The sequence below is a fragment of the Centroberyx gerrardi genome, chromosome 16, assembly GCF_048128805.1.
Source record: "Centroberyx gerrardi isolate f3 chromosome 16, fCenGer3.hap1.cur.20231027, whole genome shotgun sequence".
Classification (NCBI taxonomy): Eukaryota; Metazoa; Chordata; class Actinopteri; order Beryciformes; family Berycidae; genus Centroberyx; species Centroberyx gerrardi.
Genome location: NC_136012.1, coordinates 10,710,149 through 10,732,405, shown reverse-complemented (window position 1 = coordinate 10,732,405; position 22,257 = coordinate 10,710,149). Strand labels below are relative to the sequence as shown.

Sequence of the window (22,257 nt, the reverse complement as noted above, 5' to 3'; positions counted from 1 at the left end):
CGTCTGCCTAGCTTACCCCCCAACAAAGAGTAAACAGTCCAGGTCTGTGTGCATCACTCTTAGCGTGTCGCTGTGTTCTGATGAGTCTAGTCTGATGGTTTAGATATCAGCAGTGTGTCATAGCCAGTAACAAGGCCATTGAGCATACGATGCATGGACTAGATCAGCTAAATCTTCAATGCATCGTGCCAGATAATGAAGTGAGAATCTGAATCTAATGTGAGTTGCATGTTAGAGGAGCAGATCTGAGAAGAAACAAACAAGACAATTGAAAAACATACCCCCGAAATAACAAGGAGTCTGGTCTGCTTGTTTATTGACTCCTGTACATGGGGGTCTTTGTGATGAGACTGGAATAGAATTGTTCCCTAAGCCCTTGTTTACTGCCTAGTGTCCTTCCTAATCCCGATTCACTTTGCCTTGTCCTCTAACGTAGTAGTGAAGCAGTGGAATGTGCACATAGTGCTTCCACTGTGCCTTATCAGACACCCACAAAAAACCCCACAAGTAATTCTCCCTCTTCCTCCAGGTGCTTTGAATTAGAAATCTATCTCAAAGCAATCTTCCCATTTTGCCAGTGCTTTCAGTATTCCCAGTTTTCATGGATTAGGTCTTCCGCTAACTGTGTGTAAAGTGATAATTCTACTATGTGCTCTTCTAATGCGATTAGGAGGAATTGTCTTAATGATGCCATGAAGAGTAGCTTTGTAAAATCAGCAGCAGAGAGAATAAATTAGGACGCCACTCAAACTAAGATGAAGTCCAGGCTGCTGTTGACGTCTTTTATTTTCTCTCTTCTGTCTCCTCATCTGCTTCAGTTTGATGGTTTATCTGGCACCACCTTTGGCTTTACCCCTGTTGGAATGTGAATTAATGTGAATGAAGACTTCCGTTATTATTCTTTATTTTGTACTATGTGTCCCATTATTCTCCCTAATGTCTTATCTTTTGGTCTTTTCAGGCCTGTGTGCAAAATATTTTTATGGCTTCATCTCCCAGCGTGTTAATGTATGCCAAGAAAGAATGTTGCAAGCTCGTTGCAAAGAGTGTTGCATGATCGAAAACACATAAACAGGGCGAGGAAACTGGGTGTTATTCTTAAGGCTAACTTATTCTTGAAGACGATACTTGTCAAAGAAGATTTTGAGACAGATCATGGAGATTAAATTCCTTTCACTCACTGTTCCTCTCCTTATGGCAATGTGTATATTGTTAAAATCACAGGGGTTTAACTCGCCTCCATCTCTCTCCATGTCTGTAGTCTTCCTTCAAGAATTTTGTCTATTATATTTGTATTATATTTCTACTATTGTATTATATTTCTACTATTACTATTTCTACTTTATTTTCTACTGTTATTAGTTTTAATCCTCCTCTCCTCTCTCACAGATGCATTTACAGTATGTTCTTTTCTATGATGCATTTGTTGTATGGTTTATTGTCAGTGGTAATACATGCCATTTCATCTTAGCTCATGTAACCTCAGTGCTGATGAACAAAGTAGAGGAAGCAAACACACATATATACACATACACACACACACACACACACACGCATGTTGCACCTAGATCTTAAGGGCTAAGCACATCCTCACCACAGTAACAGAAGCTTCTGTTGCTACATGTGCTAAGGTGATGTCCATGTAGCTGATTAAGTTTTGATGCTGATGAGAGTGGAAGATGGTGTTTGCTATTCTAAAAGAGCTGCAGGGCTGCAGCAAGAATGATCGCCAGGCAAGTCATTATTTTATAAATAGTTATCATCTTCATTTTCTGTGGAAAGTGGAGCAGTCTCACAAAACCACTTCAAACTGCTTCCAATGTCTGATTCTCTGCAGACCAGCACTCTCCTCTATTATTCAGGCCCTTATTTAAAGAAATGGGCCAAGGCCTCATGCAGCAGGCCTGGACCTGCAATGCACTGCTCTGCAATTCATATGCAGCACTGCATGCTGCATACTCAATACTGCATAACTAATAAGAAAGCAAAAATAGGCATTACACAATGCTTTAAAGGTACATGGATATATCTTGTGTGCTGATCCATGGAAAATAAGAGACAGCCAAAGTGTGGATAATCATTATAGGTATTATAGTAAGTTTGTGATCAGGCTAGATTTGTGAAATAAAGAATAGGTTTTGTAAAGAGCTGTGTATTTATACTTTGTGGTTGCTGTGTATTTGTTCTTGTTATCTGCATCTGTAGGGGTGATCTACTCTGCATATCTTCAGCTGTAGCAAGATGGAATTATCTCCCTGTCTTTCTCTCTGTTGCAAGTCATTGTTTTGATATGTATCAGGCTGGCTGAGAGTGTGCCAGGTATTATTAGATACGTCCACATCTGCTTTCCCTATCTGGGAGAGTTGGCTTTTTAATTTCCGCAGGCAAGAGAAATGTGTGGCAGACACCAAGGCAGCTAGTGTATCTGTACCATTGATACGGTTTGTGGAGTGTGTGAGTGTGCTAATCTAATATAACATTATGTAGCTTTGCCTGCCTCTGACTGCAATGTGTGTGTGTGTATGTGTGTGTGAAACCGCTCCCTTCAGCTCTAGAGAACAAAGAAAAAGAAAAGAAAGTCTCCCCCTTGTGGCAAAAAGCGGAAAATACCAGCCTTTTCACTTGTACTGTATGTGTGTCTGTGTGTCGATACATTCAATTATTTATCTTGTTCCAACTTTGTGTGTGTTTTTGTATTGACTGGTATTGCTAATGGGTTTCTGTGTCTTTATTGATCCATGAATAGCAGGTCCAACTCATTTTCTGCTCAGTCTACTTTAAACCAAGCACGGGTCCATGCCCTCTCCCCCAGTGAACTGTTTGATTGACAAATCTAGGTTATCCATGCCTGACTATAAAGCTAGATTTATTTTTAATCCCACAAAAATGGTTTGGTTGAGATTGTTTCTGTGTGTGTGTATGTGTGTGTGTGTGTCTTATATGCTGTTATATGCTAAATGTATGTATTATATGTGAAATACATGAATGCGCATAATGAAGTGAAATCTAACCGTAAATCTTCTGGGATTCACCAAAGGTGTGTGTATGGGTGTGATTGGGGTGTGTGTGCCAATGCCCTGTCCTTGGCACATGGACAGAGTGCTCATAAAGACGGGGTGGAGAGGTGGGGGGCAGGGAGGGACTCTGAGGGGGGCTGCATCTGCGTCACCATGGATACAAGGGAGGGGAGGTAGTGAATCAATTATGATGCAGCTGTTCACTGGGGAAGCAGAGATCTATCGGACACTGCCTTTGTCGCTAGGCACAATGTAGAGCCAATCAGAGTGTCCATTACAGTCACATTCATTCTAGCCAACCAATCAGAGATTTCCATGCTGCCTTTGCTGTTACCAAACCTTACTGAACAACCAATCATGTTCACAGCTTTGATAAAATGATTGGTCTGCTGTTGCAAAGGACACCATGACTGTTTGTAAGCTACTGCAATCTATTTGCTGGATTAGGTAGAGTGTTTTTTAATAGAATGAGTCACACATGACATTCTCAATGAGCTATATATGAGTGAAATTCATGCATACAAACACATCCTTTCTCTCTCTCTCTCTCTCTCTCTCTCTCTCTGTCTGTCTCTGTTTCTCTCTCACACACACACTCTCTTACTCTCACTCTCTCTAACACACATACACACACACATCAAGTCCACACTTGGCCACATCTCTGAGAAAGAAGGAGGGTTTTTGTTAGCTTGTTTGTGTGTCAGATCCTCTCTATGCATTTTCCCTGCAGCTAAACTCCAAACCCAGACACTGGCATGCGTGCTGTTGCTGTTGACTACCAATTGGATTCAACACTGCAGCTTCAATAACACATCACGCTCTGTTGACTTAGGTAATGGTAGCATGACTGGTCTGGTTTTGACGTGAGTAGTGATAGCATAGTTTCCGCGTATTGAGACTACATTGACATTAGTAATCAGAGGGCCCTTTACACAGGCTACGTATCTTCTGTAAAGTGACATATTCTACTGATGGGGTGGGCAGTGTCATTGTATCAAATGAGAACAATGTGTGGGTATGTGTGTGAGTGTGGGTGCACTGTTGGTGAAAAAAAAGTGGTTGAAACATCAGCTAGAATGTGTCTGGAAAATTGTGCAGAAAAGTAGAAAGCATGGCATAGATACTTTATTAGGAACAGTGGATATGTAGGAAGACTACATGTAATATGTTAAAGCCAAAGTACTACTGTCATGTCTCTCCAATTAAGCCGTTACAACTCATCACTCCGTCAAATGGAGCAATAGCTTTGGCAACAATGGCATGCTGTTTTCTCTGCCTGTTATTTTACAGTAGAGTAACTAATTATGTGATTTTTGGGCATTGTGCCACTACTTTCCAAATGAGTGAACAGTGTGTTGGTCTGTCTCTAGTGTGTGTGTGTGCATGGGCACATTCCATATTGCTGTGTCCTGGTTTTCATCTTGTTCCGGCTCATGTTTCCCAGACCCGCCCCTGTCCTACTTATTCCAGGAACCAGTGGAGGCGAGCGCAGATTTGGAAATAAATGATTAAGTGGTAGTTGGATTAAATACAAGGAGCAATTCCTCTCTCTCTCTCTCTCTCTCTCTCTCTCTCTCTCTCTCTCTCTCTCTCTTATTATCTTTGCGTGCGTTTGTGTGTATACCTACATCTCTGGGTGTGTGTCTGTGCATGTATGCAAATTTTGAATTATGGTAATTATTTTTGGTTGTGAAAAATAAATTACAGGAATATCCAATTTGCTCAGTGATTCTAAATGCCATGTGATAGATATGCATGTAATTTTCACATTTTGGAAATTCTGATCTCATGAAAAGATGATTACATTTCCTTCTATTTTTACATTCCCTTTTCTTCCAAGAGGCTTATCTGTTCCTCCTCCACTCGTTACTACAACCTGCTTCCTCTTCTTTCATTTCACTCTTCTCTCTCTATGACATTACATTCCAGTGTCTTTCTCCCCACCTATCCTTCTCTTTCCCTCCCTCCATCCCTTCTGCTGTGTCAGAGTACTTAAGTCATTAGTGTACTACTGCATTAGGGTGTGGTTCTAGTCACACTGTTTCTACAATCCAGTGCTGCGTGAGCCATATTACAAAAGTGAATATGGTTCTACACCTCAGACAGACACACACAGACAAGGTATGGAGGAATTGATCTGAACAATAGGCATCAACCCTGCCTGTTTGGTTTTCCATAATGGAGGTGTTGCACTGGAAGCTAGTTATTGAATCAAGATGGAAACCTCCACACGGTGTATGCTGCCCCCTCATGCCCTAATTAGCTGAACTCCCCATACACAAACAACACAGTATGACATCAGTATCTGTCCACACAAAGCAGGATGTAGTCTGTGGACTGCAGAGGAGAGGGGGTGGGGGGGGGGTGGGGGGGTAGGGGTGTCTCCAGAGCCCTGGCCCAGAGAGGGTACAGGGGGCTGGGCATGGCTGAATGAGAAGGTCAGCCTCTCTGTGGGGGTGTGGGGGTGGAAAGAGAAGCAGGCGCTGCTGCTAAAGTGGACCTGTCATAGTGAATATGCTGCTGCAGAGCTACATTACCAATGCATGAGCAGCCCAACTGCAACCCTGGCTGGCCTGCTGTATGTGTATGTGTGTGTTTGTGTATGTGAGTGTGAGTGTGTGCATGTTTCCGCCTGTCATTATGCTGTGATCTGCTTTGTTCAGTGAGACACTGCAGCGTGACTGGGAACAGTAACAGATAAGAACTCAGTCTGAATAGAAGAGCACTATATAAATGGGTAGGAAATCCAGAAGGAATTGTGTTACCTTTCACACTATCCACTGCCTTTTGAGCCCATAGCCTGGTGTATTAGTGTGTTTCTCCTGTGTGTGTGTGTGTTTGTGCGTGCACACATGCATCATGTCAGCCCATGAGATGTCGTTGCCATGGAGACGAGAGAGCTGTGCAGAAGGAGAGAGGAGAAAAGAGGCGGGGGGGAGACTCGCCTTAGAGCATGTTCCGACAACACCCTTCCCCCATCTACTCAATGCACTCACACAGATGCACAGTACGGTACACGCCCCTAAACACGCACTTACTCACAGGCACAAACACATACTGATGGCTACATTCAAAGGATTATGAGAATATCATTATATTATATATATTTTATAATATCATGTAAAATATATGTATTTGTGATCTACTGATTGGCAGCCCTTTAACAATGCAGTGAACACACCCAAAAACCTACCTCTCTCTTTCTCTCTCTCTCTCTCTCTCTCTCTCTCTCTCTCTCTCTCTCTCTCTCTCTCTCTCTCCCTCCCTCTCCATCACCTACTTTTCACTGCTCCCCCGCCCCATCATACCACAACGCTCTTGGTCTCTCCCCTACCATTTCTTCTTGAAACTCACTCACGAGAGGTAAACCACAGACTGGCAGGCAGACTAACATGCACACACGTAGTTAACCACTGGATTCATCGTGCACTACTTATCTGTTCAGGGACCAAATATTGTGCATCTTTATTTAACCACCATTTATTCACTATTAATTATTCAGCGCATTCAATTATCATATCCTCAGGAAATGTGACTTTCATCAATGCATACGGAATTCATAAGTGAAAATGGGACTGAAAAATTGCCTCAATAAGGGCATGGTTGATTTTACCAACTAATGCACTGTAATATGGCAATAGCACACACAAATTGTCTGTGTGTGTGTTTGTGTTTGTACAGTATCATCCATTATCTCTGCAGTAGTACATATAGTTGCTAATTGATTCATTGACCCCCTCTGCGGATGCTTCCCAGTGGAGTAGGCCAGCCCAGCTGTATCTGTCAGTGGAAGAGGAGATGATGTGATGGCTCTGTGTCATCAGCATCTTTCACACTTCCGTGGCATGATCAATGCTTCCTCCACATGGCCTAGTGGGCATGCTCAGTAAGAGGGCCTGGCTGTGTTCTCAGGGTGGGGTCAATGCTACAGCCTCCAATGTCACCCATAAATGTGGGTCATGCAGTGCTTACTATACTCGTGGGTTGTAAATCGAAACATCACCATAGCTTTTTCGTTATTATTTCTTGGAGAGCTGTAATGGGAGGATAGTGCAGACGTTTATCACACATTTAACTGGCTTGTACATTTGCCCTACAAAATAGGGTAACGGGGTCAGCAGGCCACAAAGCAGCATCCGTGGAAAGCTGCATCCACATCACCTTTTTAAAAAATAAATTATCTTTGCACCGCCAAGTATAAAATCTTGTGTGTAGTGTTTTCTGTGTGAGAAAGTTATGTCCTGTCAGATTAGCTTGGGCTGCAGCAGTCCTGTAAGGTCAGCACAATACAGTATAGACAGTAGACGGTGACCTACAAATAAACTATGAATCACTTAGTTCCATCATAGGCTGTCTAGGTCTGGAAGACCAGGTGGTTTGCATATATGGCTCTTTGTGTGTGTGTGTGTGTGTTTTTGTGTGTGTGTGTGTGTGTGTGTGTGTGTGTGTGTGTGTGTGTGTGTGTGTGTGCATATACATAGCCTACATGTGCATTTTGCTCAGTGTCCTTGTATGCAGAGAGTTTTTATTTTGCCATACATTATGAAAATTATGTGCACAGGTCATCCTTTGTGAGCTATTATTGTTATTGCGTTTTGGGGAAGAGACGACTGTGACTCAGTATGTGATGATTATTAATATTTTCAAATCAAATCATGTTTCCTAGGGAATGGAAATAGGACAGGAGTTTCTGCATCCAGGGCTTAATCCTGGGATTACAAACGAGGGAACGTTCATAAGCTCATGACTACTGTCTCTGTGGAGATGTGGGTAAACACCAGAATTCACAAAAATACCCCACAGCAGACAAATGTCCCTCCTGTGTCCATGAGTGGAGTAGAATAGGAAGGCCCTATGAATCTATGTATTGCCTTAAAGGCTATATTATGAAGAGAAAGAGATAAAAGAGAGGGAGATATGTGGGTGCAGTGAGATGGAAAGGCTTATTAATTTCAAAACGTTTTGGTCAATGTTTACTAATGCCAATATACAAAATACACTGTGTGTTATGAATTCATTCATTATTTATACAAGTTTCTAGTCTTTCTACTCATTTCAAGTTTGACATTATAATGAAAGGGTTGATTGACTTGTATTATTACTCAGAAATTTTCTCCAGGACAGCAGGATATAAACCAAAAAAAAAAGAATCACACAAATTTGATGTCAAGCCACATATAAGGCTTGATCTATGGAAACCTGGTTGTTGTCATGTCATGTTCATGTTGCGAGACCAAGTCCTTTACTTTCTTTGCTTAGTCGATTATGTAAGTTCATGTCTGAATTAATAGATGTAAAATGGAAAAGGAGTGGGGTAGAGAGGGAGAAGGAGGTAGAGAGATGCTGTGTGTGTGTGTAAGTGTGTGTGTAAGTGTGTGTGTGTGTGTGTGTGTGTGTGTGTGTGTGTGTGTGTGTGTGTGTGTGTGTGTGTGTGTGTGTGTATGTTGGGGTCGGGAAGGGGGGGGTCAAGACCACATACTTAATATTTGAAGGACGGTTTTGGCAATGTCACACACATCCAGACAGAAAGTGCTCTCCATTCATGACATGCTCTAGTGTGCTGTCCATGGTGCTGAAATTTCTTGTTCAGCCATATATAAACACAAACCATATATTCTCTAATGGGAATAAAGTACCTTAATATTATGTTGTTTGGATAACGTATGATATTATTTTCGTGTCCAGACACTAAATAATATGCTTGATATGATTTAATAGAACCTCAGGAGGCTACATCGCTTTTTGAATGCTCTCTGCACATCACCTCTTTTACCACGTGGCGCCACTGTTGATCCATCGGAGTGAGCGCTACTCTCTGGCATATCTAGGCCCCTCCCGTTTTCAGATGGCAGGGACATTTCTGAAGGCTTTGTTATAAAGAGACGACGGACGAGGGAAGAACAGATTCGTCTATACCGTCTGTATTTAAAGCTCACTTCGACTGATATCTTCCTTACTGTCTGAAATATTTGACCTGGATTGGCAATTTGGATTTATGCTTTGTTCAGGCTGGATAGAACTATGTCTTTGCCGTGTAGATGGAGCTCTACTGGGATACATCTAGTGCTTGTTCTGCTTGATCTTTACTGGGAAGCGGTGTCTGGGCAGCTCTCCTACTCCGTCTCAGAGGAGGTGAACCCGGGGACTTCTGTTGGAAATATCGCTAAAGACCTTAACCTAAATGTACAAGATTTGGAGTCCCGTATGTTTCAGATTGTTACCGGATCAAAAAGAAAATTTTTCGAGGTTAATCTTAAGACTGGGGTTCTCTACGTCAATGCGAAAATAGACAGAGAGGAGCTCTGCGCAGAGGAACCCAAATGTACAGTAAGTGTAGAGGCCGTGATAAATAACCCATTGAAGCTTTATCGTGTCGAAGTAGACATTTTAGATGTAAATGATAATGCTCCATTGTTTACAGCTAAATCACAAAATTTAGACATTGCAGAAAGTACTTTACCAGGTGTGAAATTCGCTTTATCTGAGGCAACTGATGCAGATGTGGGAAAAAATGGAGTCAACACATACAAATTAAGCCAGAATGAACATTTCTCTTTGGCAGTGCACAAAACAGGGGAGTGTGTGTCTGCCGAGTTAGTGCTGCAGAAAGCTGTAGACCGAGAGAAACAGCCTGTGATTAGACTGACACTGACCGCTGTAGATGGAGGGAATCCTCCGAAGTCTGGTAGCTCACAGCTTGTTATTCATGTTTTAGACAATAACGATAACCTTCCAGTATTCAGCAAATCTTTGTATAAGACTCAAATTCCCGAAAACACACCACCAGGCACAACAGTAGTCTCTGTGAACGCCACCGATGCAGATGAAGGCCTAAACAGTGAGATTGTGTATTCTCTGAGAAGCAAAGATCAAGACCACATACTTGATATATTCGAAATTGAACATCAAACGGGTACCATTACGGTAAAAGGCAATATAGACTTTGAAGAAAGAAAGGCCTTTGAGATTCGTGTAGAGGCCAGTGACAAAGGCCAGCCACCGATGTCTTCTCATTGTAAAGTACTCGTAGAGGTGGTGGACTTAAATGACAATGCTCCTGAGATCACTGTGACGTCACTACGTAACACGGTGAAAGAGGACGCTAATGTAGGCACTGCTATTGCTCTTGTGTCAGTTCTCGATAAAGATGGTGGCAAAAATGGTGAAGTAAAATGTCAGATCACAAATAATAACGTTCCATTCAAACTCGAAACAAATTACAAAAACTATTATTCATTGGTTGTTGATGGGCCCCTAGACAGAGAGAGTGTCTCTCAGCACAACGTGACCATCACAGCTACTGATGAAGGAACTCCCCCTCTCTCCAGCACCAGCGTTATTACTGTACACATTTCTGATGTCAATGACAACGCACCCATTTTTGTAGAGCCCATGATTAATGTTTATGTGAAAGAGAACAGTCCAGTAGGAGTAATTATTAAAACGGTGTCTGCAATTGATGCTGACGTTGACCAGAATGGCCAGGTGAGCTATTCATTTTTAGACAGTAACAGTAACTCATTGCCTCTGTCTACAATGGTAAACATCAACTCAGAGACTGGAGATATAGTCAGCCTGCAGTCTTTTAACTTTGAGGAGTTAAAAACGTTCCAGTTTAAAGTTAAGGCCACAGACTCTGGTGTTCCTCCGCTGAGCAGCAACGTGACTGTGAACGTTTTTATCCTGGATGAGAATGACAACAGTCCCGGGATTCTCGCGCCCTATTCTGAGCACGGCTCCGTTAACAGTGAGAACATTCCCTATTCTGCTGAAGCGGGCTACTTTGTGGCCAAGATCCGGGCTGTAGACGCTGACTCTGGCTACAGTGCGCTGCTTTCTTATCACATCTCTGAGCCCAAGGGAACCAACCTCTTCCGGATCGGAACCAGCACCGGGGAAATCAGGACTAAGAGGCGAATGAGTGACAATGACGTGAAGACTCACCCGTTGATGGTGTTGGTTTGTGATAACGGAGAACCCTCCCTTTCAGCTACTGTGTCTATTGATGTAGTGGTGGTTGAAAGCACAGCTGACATCCAGACTCAGTTCAGACACGTGCCGATAAAGGAGGAGAGCTTCTCTGATTTAAACCTGTATTTGCTGATCGCCATTGTGTCGGTGTCAGTGATCTTTCTACTGAGCCTCATCAGTTTAATAGCTGTCAAATGCCACAGGACAGACGGCAGTTTCAGCAGGTACAGCGCCCCAATGATCACCACCCACCCTGACGGGAGCTGGTCTTACTCTAAATCTACTCAGCAGTATGACGTGTGTTTCAGCTCAGACACACTGAAGAGTGACGTAGTGGTTTTCCCCGCGCCGTTCCCGCCTGTAGATGCGGAACTGATCAGTATTAACGGAGGAGACACTTTTAGCCGGACTCAGACTTTACCCAGCAAAGAAAAGGTAAGAACATGACAACATAGAAATATTTCTCCAACTATTTGCCTTTTTGTTAATAGAGAGTAATAGTATATAATTAAAGACAATCTGGTAAGTTCTCACACACCTCTTTTCTTCTCAGTCATTATTATATATGTATGCCGCTGTCCATGGTGCTGAAACAAGCGTTTGAATGTGTTGTGTGCGATCTCCAGGGGACAAAGAGGGAAATTAGTCTTCTTACAATCGAAAAACAATGTTTCACGCACGCTTGTTAGGAATTTCTAAAATTGCTTTGTATTGGTGAATGGTGAGTACCCAATTCCATCGCTTTTAGGCAAGATACCTTTTGGATAAAATCATACATTACGTTTGTTCCTTGTTTTGTTGGGAAATAGGTAAATATTTTCATGTTTATTTGTCATTATCGATTTTCTTTTAACATGTTTTACTGCGTTACCACGTAACCTGCTAATTTCACAGGGCCAAGCTTTCTGCTTCAATATCCTCTATATCAGAAATAAGTGAGGGTATATCCTTAATTCTGAAAAACAAAAACCAACAATAAATAAATAAAACACATCGCGATCATATTGCGTTGAGTTAAATGATCCGTGTGATAAATTACACATCTATGTTCTCTGTCTTTTGGTATGAAATTAGTTTGCAAAAAATGGGTGTTCATCAGAATACAAGTCATTCCGTTGTAGCTGTTTAATGTTGAATGTAGTTGTAGAATGCAATTATTTCGAATGGCCACATGGGGACATTGTAGACCATCACATTTGGACGGTTGTTTCTGGAGGTTTGAGGCTCCTCCCAGATTCAGAGGATGAAGATATTTCTCAGGGCTTTGTTACAAAGAGACGCAGGGCGAGAGAGAACGGTGCGACAACCATTTCCCGTTGGCTGTTACAAATGCATAGAGAATGGATTATTGTATTTCGCTCTTAATTTGAAGTTTTGACGGGATTGGTCTGATTTGGATCTATGTTTTGTCCACGTTGGATAGAATTATGTTGTTCTCGAGCAGAAGGAGTCCTTTTGGGATATATCTAGTGGTTTTGCTGCTGGATTGTTACTGGGAAGCGGTGTCTGGGCAGCTCTCTTACTCCGTATCAGAAGAGGTAAACCCGGGGACCTCTGTTGGAAATATCGCTAAGGATCTTAACCTTAATGTCCAGGATTTGGAGTCCCGGATGTTTCAGATTGTTACCGGATCAAAGAGAAAATATTTCGACGTAAATCTCAAGACTGGCGTTCTTTATGTCAATGAGAAAATAGACCGGGAGGAGCTTTGTGCGAAGGCTACAAAATGTACTGTAAACATAGAGGCCGTAATCAATGATCCTTTGAAGCTTTATCGTTTAGTGATAAACGTATTAGATATAAATGATAATGCACCCTTTTTCTCTGAGCATTTACAGTCTCTTAACATTGCTGAAAATACTGTGCCAGGAGGGAAATTTGGACTCATAGGTGCATCGGATTCGGATGTTGAAAAGAACAATGTTAATACATACAAGCTCAGTCCAAATGATTTTTTTTCTTTAGAAATACACAAAGGCGGAGAGAGTGTGGGGGTCGATCTAGTACTTCAGAAAGCTTTAGACCGAGAGAAACAACATACTCTAAAACTCACATTAACTGCAGTAGACGGAGGAAATCCTCCAAAATCGGGAACATCACAGATCACCGTCAACGTTTTAGATATTAACGATAATGCTCCCGTTTTCAGTAGTTCTTTATACAAAACTCAAATTTTGGAGAATTCGACAACGGGGATAACAGTGTTAATTCTGAACGCAACAGACGCAGATGAAGGTTTAAACAGTGAAATAGAATATTCTTTAAGAAGTAAAGGTCAGGATCACGTATTAGATGTTTTTCAAATTGATCCTAAAACTGGTGCAATCTTAGTGAAAGGTGAGATCGACTATGAAGAAAATCCTGCGTTTGAGATTCACGCACAGGCCAGTGACAAAGCCCAACCCCCGATGTCTGCTCATTGTAAAGTGCTGGTAGAAGTAATTGATGTGAATGACAATGCTCCTGAGATCACTGTGACGTCACTACTGAACACAGTGAAGGAGGATGCTAAAGTAGGTACTGCTATTGCACTTGTCTCTGTGCTGGATAAAGATGGTGGGAAAAACGGTTTAGTACAGGCTGTAATCGTAAATGAACCTCCCTTTAAATTGGAAACTAATTACAAAAACTATTATTCGTTAGTAGTTAATGGACCGCTTGACAGAGAACGTAATGCCCGATACAACGTCACTATCGTAGCAACTGATGAAGGGACCCCACCTCTCTCCAGCACCGGCATCATTACTGTTCACGTTTCTGATGTAAATGACAACGCGCCTCGCTTCTCAGAGCCTGTGATTAATGTTTACTTGAAAGAGAACAGTAAAGTGGGTGCAACCATTAACACAGTATCAGCAGTTGATGCTGATGTCGATCAAAATGGCCAGGTGAGCTATTCATTTTTAGACAGTAACAGTAACTCAATGCCGCTGTCTACAATGGTAAACATCAACTCAGAGACTGGAGATATAGTCAGCCTGCAGTCTTTTAACTTTGAGGAGATAAAAACGTTCCAGTTTAAAGTTCAGGCCACAGACTCTGGTGTGCCTCCGCTCAGCAGCAACGTGACTGTGAACGTTTTAATCCTGGATGAGAATGACAACAGTCCCGGGATTCTCGCGCCCTATTCTGAGCACGGCTCCGTTAACAGTGAGAACATTCCCTATTCTGCTGAAGCGGGCTACTTTGTGGCCAAGATCCGGGCTGTAGACGCAGACTCTGGCTACAATGCGCTGCTTTCTTATCACATCTCTGAGCCCAAGGGAACCAACCTCTTCCGAATCGGAACCAGCACCGGGGAAATCAGGACTAAGAGGCGAATGAGTGACAATGACGTGAAGACTCACCCGTTGGTGGTGTTGGTTTGTGATAACGGAGAACCCTCCCTGTCAGCTACTGTGTCTATTGATGTAGTGGTGGTTGAAAGCACAGCTGACATCCAGACTCAGTTCAGACACGTGACGACAAAGGAGGAGAGCTTCTCTGATTTAAACCTGTATTTGCTGATCGCCATTGTGTCGGTGTCAGTGATCTTTCTACTGAGCCTCATCAGTTTAATAGCTGTCAAATGCCACAGGACAGACGGCAGTTTCAGCAGGTACAGCGCCCCAATGATCACCACCCACCCTGATGGGAGCTGGTCTTACTCTAAATCTACTCAGCAGTATGACGTGTGTTTCAGCTCAGACACACTGAAGAGTGACGTAGTGGTTTTTCCCGCGCCGTTCCCGCCTGTAGATGCGGAACTGATCAGTATTAACGGAGGAGACACTTTTAACCGGACTCAGACTTTACCGAATAAAGAAAAGGTAAGAATATGACAACAAATAAATATTTCTCCATTGGTCCCCTATTTTACTGTCGTGAGTCGCAAGTGTGAAAAAGATGCTCCTCCATTTGTTTTGCTTTACTTTGAATGATTTTTTGCTAACAAGTCAACAAAAAATGTCGTTTTTTAATGGACTTTGCCTCTTTGTTAAAAGAGAGCACTAATATAACTGAAGACAATCTGGTGGCTTGACATACACCTTTCTTTTTCAGCTTTTTCTTCTCAGTCACTATTACATGTGTATACCGCTGTCCATGGTTCTGAAATAAGCGTCTGAATGTGTTGTGTGCGATCTCTCGGGGTGAAAGAGGAAAATTTGTCTCCTTACAATCGAAAAGCAATCTTTCACTGACCGGTACGCTTATTAGGCATTTCTAAATATCCTTGGTATTAACTGGTGAATGGTGAATTCCCAATTTCATCGCTTTTAGGCAAGATGCCTTTTGGATAAAATCATTACACTCAGTTTGTTCCTTGTTTTGTTGGGAAATAGGGAAATATTTTCATGTTTATTTGTCATTATACATTTTCTTTTAACATGTTTTACTGCGTTACCACGTAACCTGCTAATTTCACGTAGGGCCAAGCTTTCTGTTTCATTATCCTGTATATCAGAAATAAGTGAGGGTATATCCTTAATTCTGAAAAACAAAAACCAACAATAAATAAATAAAACACATCGCGATCATATTGCGTTGAGTTAAATGATCCGTGTGATAAATTACACATCTATGTTCTCTGTCTTTTGGTATGAAATTAGTTTGCAAAAAATGGGTGTTCATCAGAATACAAGTTATTCCATTGTAGCTGTTTAATGTTGAATGTAGTTGTAGAATGCAGTTATTTCAAATGGCCACATGGGGACATTGTAGACTATCACATTTGGACGATTGTTTCTGGAGGTTTGAAGCTCCTCCCAGATTCAGAGGATGAAGATATTTCTCAGGGCTTTGTTACAAAGAGACGCAGGGCGAGAGAGAACGGTGCGACAACCATTTCCCCGTTGGCCGTTACAAATGCACAGAGAATGGATTGTTGTATTTCGCTCTTACGTTGATTTTTGACGGGATTGGTCTGATTTGGATCTATGTTTTATCCACGTTGGATATAATTATGTTGTTCCCGATCAGAAGGAGCCCTTTTGGGATGTATCTAGTGGTTTTGCTGCTGGATTGTTACTGGGAAGCAGTGTTTGGACAGCTCTCTTACTCCGTATCAGAAGAGGTGAACCCGGGGACCTCTGTTGGAAATATCGCTAAGGATCTTAACCTTAATGTCCAGGATTTGGAGTCCCGGATGTTTCAGATTGTTACCGGATCAAAGAGAAAATATTTCGACGTAAATCTCAAGACTGGCGTTCTTTATGTCAGTGAGAAAATAGACCGGGAGGAGCTGTGTGCGAAGGCTACAAAATGTACTGTAAACATAGAGGCCGTAATCAATGATCCTTTGAAGCTTTATCGTTTAGTGATAAACGTATTAGATATAAATGATAATGCACCTTTTTTCTTTGAGCATTTACAGTCTCTTAACATTGCTGAAAGTACTGAGCCAGGAGGGAAATTTGGACTGATAGGGGCATCGGATTTGGATGTTGGTAAGAACAATGTTAATACATACAAGCTCAATACGAATGATTATTTTTCTTTAGAAATACACAAAGGGGGAGAGAGTGTGGGGGTCGAGCTAGTGCTGCAGAAATCTTTAGACCGAGAGAAACAGGCTAGTATAAAACTAATATTAACTGCAGTAGACGGAGGAAATCCACCCAAGTCGGGAACATCACAAATCATTATCAATGTTTTAGATAATAACGACAACGCTCCCGTTTTCAGTAGTTCTTTGTATAAAGCTCAAATTTTAGAGAATTTGACAACGGGGACAACAGTGTTAATTTTGAACGCAACAGACGCAGATGAAGGTTTAAATAGTGAAATAGAATACTCTTTACGACGTAAAGGTCAGGATCACGTATTAGATGTTTTTCAAATTGATCCTAAAACCGGTGCAATCTTAGTGAAAGGTGAGATCGACCATGAAGAAAATCCTGCGTTTGAGATTCACGCACAGGCCAGTGACAAAGGACAACCTCCGATGTCTGCTCATTGTAAAGTGCTGGTAGAAGTAATTGATGTAAATGACAACGCTCCTGAGATCACTGTGACGTCACTACTGAACACAGTGAAGGAGGACGCTAAAGTAGGTACTGCTATTGCACTTGTCTCTGTGCTGGATAAAGATGGTGGGGAAAACGGTGTAGTCCAGGCTGTTATTGCAAATGAACCTCCCTTTAAATTGGAAACAAACTACAAAAACTATTATTCGTTAGTAGTTAATGGGCCGCTTGACAGAGAAAGTAAGGCCCAGTACAATGTCACTATCGTAGCAACTGATGAAGGGACCCCACCTCTCTCCAGCACCAGCATCATTACTGTTCACGTTTTTGATGTCAATGACAACGTGCCTCGCTTCTCAGAGCCTGTGATTAATGTTTACTTGAAAGAGAACAGTAAAGTGGGAGCAACCATTAAAACAGTATCAGCAGTTGATGCTGATGTCGATCAAAATGGCCAGGTGAGCTATTCATTTTTAGACAGTAATAGTAACTCACTGCCGCTGTCTACAATGGTAAACATCAACTCAGAGACTGGAGATATAGTCAGCCTGCAGTCTTTTAACTTTGAGGAGTTAAACACGTTCCAGTTTACAGTTCAGGCCACAGACTCTGGTGTTCCTCCGCTCAGCAGCAACGTGACTGTGAATGTTTTAATCCTGGATGAGAATGACAACAGTCCCGGGATTCTCGCGCCCTATTCTGAGCACGGCTCCGTTAACAGTGAGAACATTCCCTATTCTGCTGAAGCGGGCTACTTTGTGGCCAAGATCCGGGCTGTAGACGCAGACTCTGGCTACAATGCGCTGCTTTCTTATCACATCTCTGAGCCCAAGGGAACCAACCTCTTCCGAATCGGAACCAGCACCGGGGAAATCAGGACTAAGAGGCGAATGAGTGACAATGACGTGAAAACTCACCCGTTGGTGGTGTTGGTTTGTGATAACGGAGAACCCTCCCTGTCAGCTACTGTGTCTATTGATGTAGTGGTGGTTGAAAGCACTGCTGACATCCAGACTCAGTTCAGACACGTGCCGGTAAAGGAGGAGAGCTTCTCTGATTTAAACCTGTATTTGCTGATCGCCATTGTGTCGGTGTCAGTGATCTTTCTACTGAGCCTCATCAGTTTAATAGCTGTCAAATGCCACAGGACAGACGGCAGTTTCAGCAGGTACAGCGCCCCAATGATCACCACCCACCCTGACGGGAGCTGGTCTTACTCTAAATCTACTCAACAGTATGACGTGTGTTTCAGCTCAGACACACTGAAGAGTGACGTAGTGGTTTTCCCCGCGCCGTTTCCGCCTGTAGATGCGGAACTGATCAGTATTAACGGAGGGGACACTTTTAGCCGGACTCAGACTTTACCCAGCAAAGAAAAGGTAAGAGCATGACGAGATAGAAATATTTCTCCATCGGTTCCCTACTTTACTGTCGAGAGCCAAGTGTGAAAAAGATATCCCTCCATTTGTTTTGCTTTACTTTGAACTTAAATGATTTTATGCTAAGAAGTCAACAACAAATGTATTTTTTAATGGACTTTGCCTTTTTGTTAAAAGAGAGCACTAATATATAACTGAAGACAGTGTGGTGGCTTGACATACATCTCTTCTTTGCCCGTTATTCTGTCACCATTATATGTGTTGGCCGCTGTCCATGTTGCTGAAATAAGCGTCTGAATGTGTTGTGTGCGATCTCCAGGGGACAAAGATGAAAATTAGTCTTCTTACAAACGAGAAGCAATGTTTCACTGATCGCCACGTCTATTAGAGATTTATTGAAATGTTTGTTATACAGTGTTGCATGTCACCAATTTCATCATTTTTAGGCAATATGTCTATTTGGATAAAATCATTACCCTCAGTTTGTTACTTGTTTTGTTGGAAAATAACGAAATATATTATTTTTTTTGTCATACATTTTCTGCCTTCTTCCTGTACTTTTTTATTTGCTTTAATGCGTTACCGTGTACATTGCCTCATTTCAATTATGGTCTATCTTTCTGTTTCAATATCCTGTATATCAGAAAGAGTTGAGGATCTATCTTTTCTGAAAGAAAGAACAAAACAAAGCCTATATTTAGGTAGGCTGTATCGCAGTCATATTTTGGTAAGTTGAATGAGCCGTGTGATAAATAACACATTTATGTTCTCTACTTTGTAGTATGAGATTGGTTCGTATGCAAAAAACATTGGTGTTCAGCAGAATACAAGTCATTCCATTGTAGTTGTTTGCTCCTGAATGTAGTTATTTCAAATGACCACATGGGGACATTGTAGACCATCACATTTGGACGTTCTGTTTGGAGGTTTGAGGCTCCTCCCAGAATCAGAGGAGGATGATGTTTCTCAGGGCTTTGTTACAAAGAAATGCAGGCGAGAGAGAACGGTGCGACAACCATTTTCCTGTTGGCATTAAACAGAGTGGATTAGTGTATTTCGCTCTTAATTTGATTTTTATACGATATTGGTCAGATTTGGATCTATGCTTTGTTCACGTTGAATATAATTATGTTGTTCTCGAGCAGAAGGAGCCCTTTTGAGATATATCTAGTGGTTTTGCTGCTGGATTGTTACTGGGAAGCGGTGTCTGGGCAGCTCTCTTACTCCGTATCAGAAGAGGTGAACCCGGGGACTTCTGTTGGAAATATCGCTAAGGATCTTAATCTTAATGTCCAGGATTTGGAGTCCCGGATGTTTCAGATTGTTACCGGATCAAAGAGAAAATATTTCGACGTAAATCTAAAGACTGGTCTTCTTTATGTCAATGAAAGAATAGACCGTGAGGAGCTTTGTGCGAAGGCTACAAAATGTACTGTGAATATAGAGGCCGTAATCAATGATCCATTGAAGCTTTATGGTTTAGAGATAAACGTCTTAGATATAAATGATAATGCACCTTTTTTCTCTGAGCATTTACAGTCTCTTAACATTGCTGAAAGTACTTTACCAGGAGTGAAATTTGGACTGATAGAGGCATCAGATGTGGATGTTGGTACGAACAATGTAAATACATACAAGCTCAATACGAATGATTATTTTTCTTTAGAAATACACAAAGGGGGAGAGAGTGTATCTGCCGAGCTAGTGCTGCAGAAATCTTTAGACCGCGAGAAACAGCCTAGTATAAAACTCACATTGACGGCAGTAGACGGAGGAACTCCTCCCAAGTCGGGAACATCACAAATCATAATCAATGTTTTAGATAATAACGACAACCCTCCAGTGTTTAGTAGTTCTTTGTATAAAACTCAAATTTTGGAGAACTTGACAACGGGGACAACAGTGTTAATTTTGAACGCAACAGACGCAGATGAAGGTTTAAATAGTGAAATAGAATACTCTTTAAGAAGTAAAGGTCAGGATCACGTATTAGATGTATTTCAAATTGATCCTAAAACCGGTGTAATCTTAGTGAAAGGTGAGATCGACTATGAAGAAAATCCTGCGTTTGAGATTCACGCACAGGCCAGTGACAAAGGACAACCCCCGATGTCTGCTCATTGTAAAGTGCTGGTAGAAGTAATTGATCTAAATGACAATGCTCCTGAGATCACTGTGACGTCACTACTGAACACAGTGAAGGAGGACGCTAAAGTAGGTACTGCTATTGCACTTGTCTCTGTGCTGGATAAAGATGGTGGGAAAAACGGTGAAGTCAAGGCTGTTATCGTAAATGAACCTCCCTTTAAATTGGAAACAAACTACAAAAAATATTATTCGTTAGTAGTCAATGGGAAGCTTGACAGAGAAAGTAAGGCCCAGTACAATGTCACTATCGTTGCAACTGATGAAGGCACCCCACCTCTCTCCAGCACCAGTATCATTACTGTTCACGTTTCTGATGTCAATGACAACGCGCCTCGCTTCTCAGAGCCGATGATTAATGTTTACTTGAAAGAGAACAGTAAAGTGGGAGCAACCATTAAAACAGTATCAGCAGTTGATGCTGATGTCGATCAAAATGGCCAGGTGAGCTATTCATTTTTAGACAGTAATAGTAACTCACTGCCGCTGTCTACAATGGTAAACATCAACTCAGAGACTGGAGATATAGTCACCCTGCAGTCTTTTAACTTTGAGGAGTTAAAAACGTTCCAGTTTAAAGTTCAGGCCACAGACTCTGGTGTTCCCCCGCTCAGCAGCAACGTGACTGTGAACGTTTTAATCCTGGATGAGAATGACAACAGTCCCGGGATTCTCGCGCCCTATTCTGAGCACGGCTCCGTTAACAGTGAGAACATTCCCTATTCTGCTGAAGCGGGCTACTTTGTGGCCAAGATCCGGGCTGTAGACGCAGACTCTGGCTACAATGCGCTGCTTTCTTATCACATCTCTGATCCCAAGGGAACCAACCTCTTCCGAATCGGAACCAGCACCGGGGAAATCAGGACTAAGAGGCGAATGAGTGACAATGACGTGAAATCTCACCCGTTGGTGGTGTTGGTTTGTGATAACGGAGAACCCTCCCTGTCAGCTACTGTGTCTATTGATGTAGTGGTGGTTGAAAGCACAGCTGACATCCAGACTCAATTCAGACACGTGCCGATAAAGGAGGAGAGCTTCTCTGATTTAAACCTGTATTTGCTGATCGCCATTGTGTCGGTGTCAGTGATCTTTCTACTGAGCCTCATCAGTTTAATAGCTGTCAAATGCCACAGGACAGACGGCAGTTTCAGCAGGTACAACGCCCCAATGATCACCACCCACCCTGACGGGAGCTGGTCTTACTCTAAATCTACTCAGCAGTATGACGTGTGTTTCAGCTCAGACACACTGAAGAGTGACGTAGTGGTTTTTCCCGCGCCGTTTCCGCCTGTAGATGCGGAGCTGATCAGTATTAACGGAGGAGACACTTTTAACCGGACTCAGACTTTACCCAGCAAAGAAAAGGTAAGAGCATGACGAGACAGAAATATTTCTCCATCGTTTCCCTACTTTACTGTCGAGAGCCAAGTGTGAAAAAGATATCCCTCCATTTGTTATGCTTTACTTTTAACTTAAATGATTTTATGCTAAGAATTAAAAAAAGGCATTTTTAATGGACTTTGCCTTTTTGTTAAAAGAGAGCACTAAATTTAAGACAATCTGGTGGCTTGACACTTCTCTTCTTTGTCAGTTTTTCTTCTCAGCCACTATTATTTGTGAAGTATACCGCTGTCCATGGTGCTGCAACAAGCGTCTGAATGTGTTGTGTACGATCTCCAGGGGAGAAAGAGGAAAATTAATCTTCTTCCAAACGAAAAGCAATGTTTCACTGGCCGGCACTTCTATTAGAGATTTATTGAAATGCTTGTTATAAAGTGTTGTATGTCACCAATTTCATCA

At 42.0% G+C, this 22,257-nt stretch overlaps 1 protein-coding gene and 3 pseudogenes across 1 annotated transcript; all 4 read left to right on the top strand.

Moving 5' to 3' along the window:
• Positions 1-9,038: 9,038 nt before the first annotated feature.
• On the top strand, positions 9,039-11,435 carry LOC139916063 (protocadherin alpha-3-like). The gene has a single exon (XM_078289001.1). It carries the CDS (start codon positions 9,039-9,041, stop codon positions 11,433-11,435), a length of 2,397 nt encoding a protein of 798 aa, XP_078145127.1.
• Positions 11,436-12,415: 980 nt separating this feature from the next.
• LOC139916062 (protocadherin alpha-3 pseudogene) lies at positions 12,416-14,809 on the top strand (annotated as a pseudogene).
• A 1,121-nt stretch (positions 14,810-15,930) lies between these two features.
• LOC144542402 (protocadherin alpha-3 pseudogene) lies at positions 15,931-18,324 on the top strand (annotated as a pseudogene).
• A 1,116-nt stretch (positions 18,325-19,440) lies between these two features.
• Positions 19,441-21,834, top strand: LOC139916061 (protocadherin alpha-3 pseudogene; annotated as a pseudogene).
• Positions 21,835-22,257: the final 423 nt, after the last annotated feature.